At 36.3% G+C, this 10,224-nt stretch overlaps 1 protein-coding gene across 1 annotated transcript; it reads left to right on the top strand.

Moving 5' to 3' along the window:
- Positions 1-9,361: 9,361 nt before the first annotated feature.
- LOC118489221 (peptidyl-prolyl cis-trans isomerase-like) lies at positions 9,362-9,901 on the top strand. Its single transcript, XM_035986922.1, has one exon. The coding sequence runs from the start codon at positions 9,362-9,364 to the stop codon at positions 9,899-9,901; it is 540 nt and encodes a 179-aa protein (XP_035842815.1).
- Positions 9,902-10,224: the final 323 nt, after the last annotated feature.

Consider the following 10,224-nt stretch of genomic DNA (forward strand, 5'->3'; position numbering starts at 1 on the left):
CGGCAATTGGTGGCCTTTTAAATGGTTTTCAGAAAGTTTTGTCACGTTTTCAAAATATATTAACAAAGGCTTATCATTTTCTTTATTTTTCTTTTTGCAGAAAGCGACAAACTTTTGGGAAATTTTGAAACTAACCCTTGTGGTTTCTAATGTGAATCATTTTGATTATTAATTATTATAGGCATTTTTTTCTTTAAATGGACCACCATGCTAATTTTGTCAATAGACTAATTAATGGACGGATTTTCAGATGTCTAACTAACATTTTTGTTTGTTACTTCTTTTATCTATCAAGTATTAGGCTACAAGGTTACCGGGTGTACCGGGTGGTTTAATCGGACGGTTCAACCGACAAACATTGTATAGGGTGTAATGCCCAAGCCACCTCAGCTAAAATACATCAATAGCGCCCCACTCCTATACCGTTGGCGCTATTGAGCATTCACCAGCACAACAACGAGCAACAACGGAAGAATTCTGTGGGGTTTTGTGTTGGGATCTTTACATATTTCCCCTCCTCAGCTGGCTTATTACGTATTTCCTCAAACAAAAAAAAACTCAGATTCAAAAAGTTTGAATTTTGTACTAAAGTGGCAAGAGTGACCAAACCTCAGGAACCATTTTTATAGTTTACTCAATAAAATTACAAAAATACCCTTTTATCTCCTCCCCAAAATCACTGGTTAATTTCTTCATCTTCAACGTACCTCAACAACCTCCAATCTATGATCTATCAAAGATTTCGTTCTACATATCGATATTCATTAACGTATTTCAATTTCAAGCTTCATTTTGGTTTCGACTTTCATTTTGATGTCAATCCATATTCATTCACGTTTTAGTTGATACTGCACAAAGGATAATTTTTCGCCACCGATCGTTATCATGTTCATCAACTTTGGCGTGCTTTTGTGATTTTTAGTGTGGTTCTTCGATTAAAAATCTAGTTCTTCCACCAAACAATTTTTTTGATGAAAAATATTTCAATTTTAATTATGTTGAATTCTACGAACCAAACGAACCCTTACAATAGCATTTTGCTTCAAATATTATAAGTGTGGTTTTAGCTGCTATAAGCTATCTGTTGGATCAGTTCTGTTTAGGCATAATGGAAAACATGAAAACATACCTGATTGCATCAGCACAAGCCAGCAGAGAATCCAGATGTGAAACGCAGCAATAAGGTTTGACATGATTGTCATCTTGATCTGGTTCCTCCTTAGGGTGCAATCTAATGATGGTGATGAAGAAACCGAATAAGGGAGTTCGGCTATGGAGATGGAGGTCGATATTGATGTTATGAGTAATTAGGTTATGTGTCTAACCCTAGAACCTCAACATAAGTCTCCTTATATATGCACCCAGGAGGAAACCCTAATTAGTTAATAATGGTAACAAGGCCCATCAACAATTACCAACTAATTATTTAATGGATTGTTATATATTTTGATCCATATAATGTAAATGATTATAATGGCCATATATAAATAAATATATTATTTATTTATTCTTACATTCTCCCACTTGGCCGAGTAATCATTTACTATGAGTATTAGATAAGCCTGATCAGGAGTTAACACTCATTTTAGCCTTAAACAAGTACTATAGCAGAGAAATACAGCCGTAGAATCATTATGCGACTCAGGACCCCCATTAATCATACTATAGCCTTAATTTAAAACCTAATCGTCATGATCAAAATACACATAAGCCCTTTGTTTGATTTGTATCATTATTTGTCTATATGCCATTATGTCGACTTGACATATTCTTAGAGACATACAAAATCAAACTGGTGAGGAAAATTAACTAATACTTAGTCATTCATAGTACGATATGTAATTGCGCACGGCCATTAATTAATACCCGTCTATGAGCTCTCTTAATAAGACTTATGGGTAATAGCCCTTCAGTTATAGGATCCTTAAGCATATCATGAATGTATTCGATACAAAACTTAGTTTCCTCAATTCGTTCATAAACGAATAATTAATTGCGTATCGAAATTTAATGCAGCACCTCTCGAACTGTTACTGTTCAAGGAGTCATGGTAGCTGACTTTATCACACTAATTCTTCAAAACATTATATGGAGTTAATAAACTTATGAGTCCACTGATAAATTTCTAACAACATTTAGTGACTATATTATGTCGTTATAACTTAGGTTGTTGATATCAGTGTATTATGACTCCTCCATGAGATAGATTTTGTCTGCTGACATAAAGATATACCCAAAATTACATTTTGTAATCTTTGAATATCACAAAGTTAGAGTAATAAACCGGTTTTAATTCTCACTTCTCTTCAAATTGTAGTCTCTCGTTTCCTTTAAAGATATTGTAATACTCCATTAGATGCTACACATTAATCTAGACATATCTAGTGTGTTGCAATGTGAGTAATATCTAAACGAGTATAGACTTAAATTTACATAAGGCTTCCAATTAATGAAGCGTAAGGAAATAATCTCATTTATCCCATTATCCTCTAAAAGAGAGCAATATTGTTTGTTACATATGTAAGGACCCATTTAACGTTAAACTTATGGAACGGAACTAATGTCCCATTGGGTCTATCTCGGTATGTCATGATATCAATCACGTAAGAGATATCTCTGAGATCTATTATATCAAAGTTTGTGTTAACAATGGTTTGACTTATGTAACATATGCTTGTCAAAAGAATATCATCTATATAGACAAGTTTATCTTAGTTGCTCCCACTCATTTTGAGGTAGGTACATTAATCCACTTGGTTGTTGATGAAAATAATTACGTTAAAATTTCATCACATTATGTTGTTTGCACTAACCCATACATGGATTTTATTGGCTTACAAATAAAGTGTTCTTTAACCTTTAGTTTGAAACTTTAGGTTGTTATCTAATGAACATGTAAATGTGTCAGCCATTTGTTAGGGAAAATTGTTTTTAATGTTCATCTAATGTAGCTTTAAACCATTATAAGCTACTAGAACATTGATGATCCTCAAAGAAATCTTTGATAATTTATCTCTTCCTAAGTATAGCCTTTGACAATCAATCATACTTCTTAGTGTCTTAACGTTTATATATCAGGGTTTGGTATAGTTATGAATACTCTTAGGTAACTCAATCAAATCCCAAACGTTACACAAACACATAAAAACAGTTTTACTAGAAAACTGTTTTATTCCATTTAGAAGATTGATTGACACTAATGGCTTAATTTGAAGAGATTGGATCAGTAAACTTTTCCATAATCCATTTCAACTTCAGTTAGGGAGGTTATGTAATCATCAAAGTTAGTAGGTTTTTAAACCTAGATGACCTCCTGAGTTGATTATTGGGTTTTAAAAGTTTCAGCTTTATGGATTAGCTCTTGGTTATGTTGCTATCATTTTCATTCTAAGTTTTGTAAGAGTTGGTGCAGTATGGTGTACAAGAGGTGTAATCGGAGTTAAATTCGGAGTGAAATTTAATGACACTCTTCCCCCCGCCTCTTGTATTCCTTACAAATCATGATAAGGACTTTGACTGCTCCCACTAACCTTAGAAAACTTTAGGAACTCAGCATGCTTAGGGTCAATATTTAACGACCAACAAATTCTAATAGAGAAACAAGTTAATGACGTTAGTCGTTGTGATTTCTCTTGTTGAGGATTATGTTAGTTTAGGTAAGAAATCTAAGTGTGCCCACAATTAAACAACAATGAACCTTTTGTAAGAGTAGCATTAGATTTTAAGGAGACAAGCATTGATGGAACAGTGTCATGATGGAGCGGTGTTTTGTACAAGAGGTGCAAATTTAGGTAATTGTAAAATTTTCACTCCCCCACCTCTTGCAACTATTGCAAGTTATTATTAAGACACTTAATGCTCCCACTGATCTTTAATATCTCTAGAATGCTACAAGAGAAGTTTCAATGAGCTACGTGACGTGGGAACCTATCACATATACGTTAGACTTTATTTGATTTCTTTAATGTCCAGATGTCATAAGAAACTTTAGGGACATATCTAATAGAAATCTTATTAAGTATATAGGATAATGCTCCACAAGAAACCCTTTATTTTTAAAAAACTTTGCAAACTCAACATGTGGCCTAGATTGCTCCACATCAACATATGAATTTAGAGCTTTGAAGGGTAGGATTGTCTTTTTACACTACCCAATTCAAAAAGATATCTTGACTTTTGTGTACTTTGATTTGACAACATTTATTTCTCATTTATCTTCCCAAACCTCTCTCTCTTCCTTAATCTGATTAGTTTCTCTCTCTCTCTCTTCATCAAATCTCTCTCATCGTACACCTTTCTCTTCCACCACACCACCATCACCACCACCATGATCACCACCGCACCACCATCTGTATTGTACCTCCGGCACCACCGTAAACACCTCCAACCCTGTTGCACAACCCCCACCACCGTTGTACCTTTACCACCGTCGGCCGGCCCCCGCTGCACAACCCCCACCACTGCCACCACTGCCCATCCACCACCGCCATCCCCCAACCCCAACCCATATATTCAGTTCCTATATTCAGTTGTGGAACTGAATATATTTAACTCAAAACGGCACCAGATCTGAATGTTGCCATCATCAACTACTGCTCAAAGGCCACTGATGTCGACGAGCTTTTTAGATCGTATCAATCTGCACCCGAATGTTCTCCATCCAAAGATTATATTTGGGGGAATGATCTCCATCTGAATGTTGAACTCATATCAACTACAAAGGTTTAATTGTTTGTTTTTTGATTTAAAATTTGTTTGGATTAATTTTGGGGTTTTGTTATGTGCGAGGGTAATATTTGTTAGATGATTGAAATTTTGAGCTTGGGGACTGTGTGGATGTTAATGTTCGTAATTAGACTGTAAATGTGTCTTATAGATTACAAGTTACAGTTTGTATAATTCCAACCGTTATTGTGAAACACGAACAACCGTTAATGTTCGTATAGATTACAAATTATAGACCGTTAATGTTTCGTATTTTAACGTGTAATCTTATTGTTTTTAGTTATGTGTACTTTGTTAGTTGCTGAATTTTAGACATCTAATAATCGGCACATCTGTTTTTAGAAACGAAAAGCCAAGTTTGTCTTACAGCACAACCAACGTAACACGTGTTATAGTCTGAACTCCTGTTTCACAGCTAAGCCAAGTTTGACTTACAGCACAACCAACGTAACATGTGTTATAGTCTAAACTCCTGTTTCACATCTAAACCATAGTAACATGTTATAGAGACATGTATTAGGGTATGACGATGTATTAGAGACATGTATTACGGTATGACGAATTATTTGCAGGTTTTTAGTTCTGTGTACTTTGTTAGTTGTTGTTTCAGTTGTGTAAGATTAATTTGTAGGTTTTTATTTTTGTGTTAAAAAGCTGTGCTTGGTTTGGTTGCTTGTTTGGGCTTTTGATCTGAATAGTAACTGTTTTTTGTTGGTTTGGTTGCTTTGTTTGGGGCTTTTTGATTTGAATAGTAACTGTTTTTGTGATGTTATCTGACATGCATGTGTTACATGTGACATGAAACTCATGCATGTGTTATAGGTTGAACTTCTCGGACATGCATGTGTTACATGTGACATGAAACTCATGTACAACGTAACACGTGTAACGTGTGACATGAAAACACTTTTTTATAACTTCCCTGGCATACGCACACCCACATGTTTACAAACCGTTTCAAGACCGACCCAAACAATAAAGCAAGGGTAGCCGCTGAAAAGCTAAGGCAGCAAAGGTAGCCGCTGAAAAGCTAAGGAAAACTTTCAAAGGAAGCTCCACCATTTTCTTAGTGCTATGTATTTCTGTTTACTAGTAATATGTAATGTGAGACTCTTATTTTGTTTTGTCTAGTACATGATGTTAAAACGGTATGGACTTAACACATTCTGGAAGTCTTAACACACGTTATAAAAGAGGCTTAACACACGTTATATCAGGTATACTATGTTATTAAGTTACTATTGGAGTTTATGCATCCATTCTGGAAGTCTTAACACACGTTATAATAGAGGCTTAACACACGTTATACAATATTAACTTGTATGTTCCATATTAACTTGTATGTTCCATATACGGTGTTACAATATTAACTTGTACACATATTAACTTGCAAACCACTTTCATATACATGAATACAAGTCGGGTTATAATGGATGCTTACATGTTATCATATGTATACAAGTGGGGTTACAACAAGATTACGATATTAACTAAGCTCACCATTAAACTCATCGCCCCCGTCGACTGTTTTCACCCTTGTCACATGTTAAGCAATTACATGTTTCGAATAGACAAATTGTAACACATGTTAGATCAGTATATACACATCATGGTGTTTTGTAAACCCCTAGCTTATACATGAATATATGTCAGGTTACAAAAAGATTATAACAGAGGCTTAACACATGTTATACACTCCAAAATGTGCAAAACAAACACATGTCATAAACGAACGAAGAGTTCTTTCCCACGTTATATATCATTATAACAGGGGCTTAACACATGTTATACATGAAAATATGTCAGGTTACATCATGGTGTTCTGTTACAGCATGAACCACCAACACATGTTATAAATCAACGAAGACTTCTTTCCCAAAGGATGTGACTTTCATATACATGAATACAAGTCGGGTTACGGTGTTACAATATTAACTTGTATGTTCCAAGATTATATAAGTTAATAGTCTTTTGGAAACCACTAGCTTATACATGACACCATGTTGGGTTAAACCAATATTATAACAGAGGCTTAACACATGTTATCCCAGGTATACGGTGTTACAATATTAACTTGTATGTTCCATATTAACTTGTACACGTGTTACGATCAGTATATGCGCATCATGGTGTTTTGCAAAACCACTTTTGATATACATGAATACAAGTCGGGTTATAATGGATGCTTACATGTTATCATATGTATACAAGTGGGGTTACAACAAGATTACGATATTAACTAAGCTCACCATTAAACTCATCGCCCCCGCCGACTGTTTTCACCCTTGTCACATGTTAATCAATTACATGTTCCGAACAGACACATTGTAACACATCTTAGATCAGTATATACACATCATGGTGTTTTGTAAACCACTAGCTTATACATGAATACATGTCAGGTTACAAAAAGATTATAACAGAGGCTTAACACATGTTATACATTCCAAAATGTGCAAAACATGTTAGAAACGAACGAAAACTTGTTACAACATGAAAACTTCTTTATGGATCTGTTACACATGTTATAAACGAAGGAAAAATTCTTTCCCAAAAGAGTTGACTTATTCAATGTCCCCGCATTAACGTCGCCTACATCCATCCAACTTGTCAATTGAATATCTTTATGGATCTGTTTCTGTAAATCAACACACGTTATATCATTCTAACAGGTGCTTCTTAACACATGTTATGGGTCTGTTTCTGTAAATCAAATAACCAATAAAAAAAACACTTACTGTTCAGATCAAAAGCCCAAACCAGCAACTAAACCAACAAAAAAAAAACAATTATTGTTAAGATCAAAATCCCCAAACAAGCAACCAAACCAACAAAAAATCCCGTTCAAAATCTCATCCTAAAGTTTTCGATTTATTTAAAATACATGAACATTAACCATTACTAGATCTTGATTGAAGACAGAGGAGAGGAGAGAGAGAGAGAGAACATTAACCATTACTAGATCTTGACTCCGACGATGTTCCGAACTCCAGCGCCACCAACCACCCACCCTCCACCACCTTCTACAACCACCCACTGTCGCCGCTATCAACTACCAACAACCCAGAATGAATCCCGACGATGTTCCGAACTCCGACGCCACCAACCACCCACTCCGACGATGTTCCGAACTCCGTCGCCACCAACCACCCACCCTCCACCACCTTCTACAATCATGTACAGACCGAAATAAATCTGGAGTGAATGCCGAACTAAATTAGAGCCGAACCTGAACATGAATCTGACCCGAGTCGTCTGTATGTGTGTTCAAACTTCCTCTCTCTCTCTCACACACTTGTATGTGTGTTCTTGGTGTTATAGATGAACATGATGAAGATTGTTGTCATCGTTCTCTCTCTAAAACAACATTCAGACCCTTCATTTGCTTCTAAAGATTGAGGAGAGAGAGAGCCGGCGAAGAAGCCCGGTGAGTTTCGCCGGAGGAGGTGGTTGCTGGTGGTGGTTGTTGTTTATTTCGCCGGAGGAGGTGGTTGCTGGTGGTGGTTGTTGTCTTCAAGATTGGGTTGAAGAAATGGGAAAGAGGAAGAGGTAAGAGAAAGAGAAAGTGAATTGAGAGAGCTGAGATTGTGATTTTGAATTGGATATGAAGAGAGAGAAAGAGAGGTGCATTAAAGATGATAGGACTAGACAGTGGAAAGAGAAGAAATATACTACCCAAAATGCCCTTCTAGTTGACTAATGTGTATTATTACATTTTCTTTTAAATCTAATTGTTACCAAAATTATGAGAGCCATTGATCAACTATGATGAAACATAATCAATGGATGGTATTGGGTTTGCATAGTTTTTTAAAAAAGATGGGGTTTCTTGTATAGCCAAGCCCTAAGTATATATATATGAATAGATTTCTTCTAAGACTGTGAGCCATGTGCGACAAAATTTAGATACAAGTTGATAGTCTTTTAAATGATAAACGAATTATGTCTAAATATTCCATTTGGAATAAGTTCCACGAATGTCAATGAATGACTTATGATGGACCCATACTTATGTTAGAAATAGTAAAAAATAATTTAGAAAAATAAAAGATTCCTAACATCATCTCCATATTTAAGTATTTCCTTTTTATTCTTCTTGTAAAGCCTATAAATAAAGGCTAGTTTTTTATGTTTTCGTATGCAAGAATCAAATCAATAAAATCAGTTCCCTTTGATTATCTTTATCTCTGATTATCATTTACAACATGGTATCAGAGCAGAGTTTCTGATCCTTGAAACATCTTGCTCGTCTACAATCAATCACAACCAAAATCAAACCAGAAAAACCCAAAATCAAAATCAAATTCGTCAAACCAGTTCGCCCAAAACCCCCACAAACTATTCCAGTCTTCCGGTCTTCGAACTATTCCAGTCTTCGTTCCCAACGAAGATTCATTCTTCATCCACGAAGATTCTGTCTTCGTGTTCGTCTTCATCAAACAGTTCCCCAACGAACCTTTCAACCGACGAATTTTTCAACCCACGAACAATTCAAGCCCACGGGCCACGACCTTCAATTCCGCTGCCACGAAATTCTGCTGCCACGAACCTTTCAGCCAGCGAGCCCTAGCCCTTCTTTAACCTCAGTCAAAAACTCTGCAACTCTTCAATGTCAAACCCTAAGGTCTTCTTCGACATGACCGTCGGCCGGATCGTCATGGAATTTTTTTCCGACACCACACCGCGAACCGCCAAGAACTTCCGCGCACTCTGCACCGGCGAAAAAGGCGTCGGAAGCTCCGGCAAACCGTTACACTTCAAAGGCTCCATGTTCCACCGTGTGATCCCTAACTTCATGTGTCAGGGCGGCGATTTCTCCAGAGGCAACGGTACAGACGGTGATGCGATCTATGGCAACAAGTTTGCTGATGAGAATTTCGTTAAGAAGCATACCGGTCCTGGAATTCTGCCGATGGCGAACGCCGGTCCGAACACGAACGGATCTCAGTTTTTTATATGTACTGCAAGGATTGTAGCAAAGTCAAAGCATCTGAACCAAAGACAAAGTTCTTCCCAAGCTACAGAACTCATAGAGAGTACAAGTCAAAACAGGGAAGCTGGTGAGAGGCACTCAAAGAAGCCGAAAAATGCATATTGTCTAGAAGAGATCTATAAACGGAAGCAGGAGGAAGAAGAAAAGGCAAGAAGGAAGAAAGAGGAAATAATTAAAGCTTAAAAAGGAAAAAAAACCTTTTAAAAGAAATAATAAAAAAAAACAATTTGTTTTAAAACATAAAAGAAATCTTTTTTTCAAAACCAAAACCCAAAACCCAAAAAAAAAAACCCAAAAACCCAAATCAAAACTAATGCCAAAACCCAAATGGCCAAGTTGATTTTTCGGCTTGAGGGGAACCCAAAACCCAAAAAAAATCCAAAACCTAAAATTGGTTGCCATGTCGAAAGGCGGTAGCCTCAAATCAAACCAAAAGTTGCCATGTCGAAAGGCGGTAACTCAATAGCTCAAACTACCATGTCAAGGAGACGGTAGCCAAACCAAAA

The sequence above is a fragment of the Helianthus annuus genome, chromosome 17, assembly GCF_002127325.2.
Source record: "Helianthus annuus cultivar XRQ/B chromosome 17, HanXRQr2.0-SUNRISE, whole genome shotgun sequence".
In the NCBI taxonomy this organism is placed as follows: domain Eukaryota; kingdom Viridiplantae; phylum Streptophyta; class Magnoliopsida; order Asterales; family Asteraceae; genus Helianthus; species Helianthus annuus.

Excerpts from the sequence above, each read along its gene's own strand:
- LOC118489221 (XM_035986922.1), top strand. The coding sequence starts at position 9,362 with ATGACCGTCGGCCGGATCGTCATGGAATTTTTTTCCGACACCACACCG.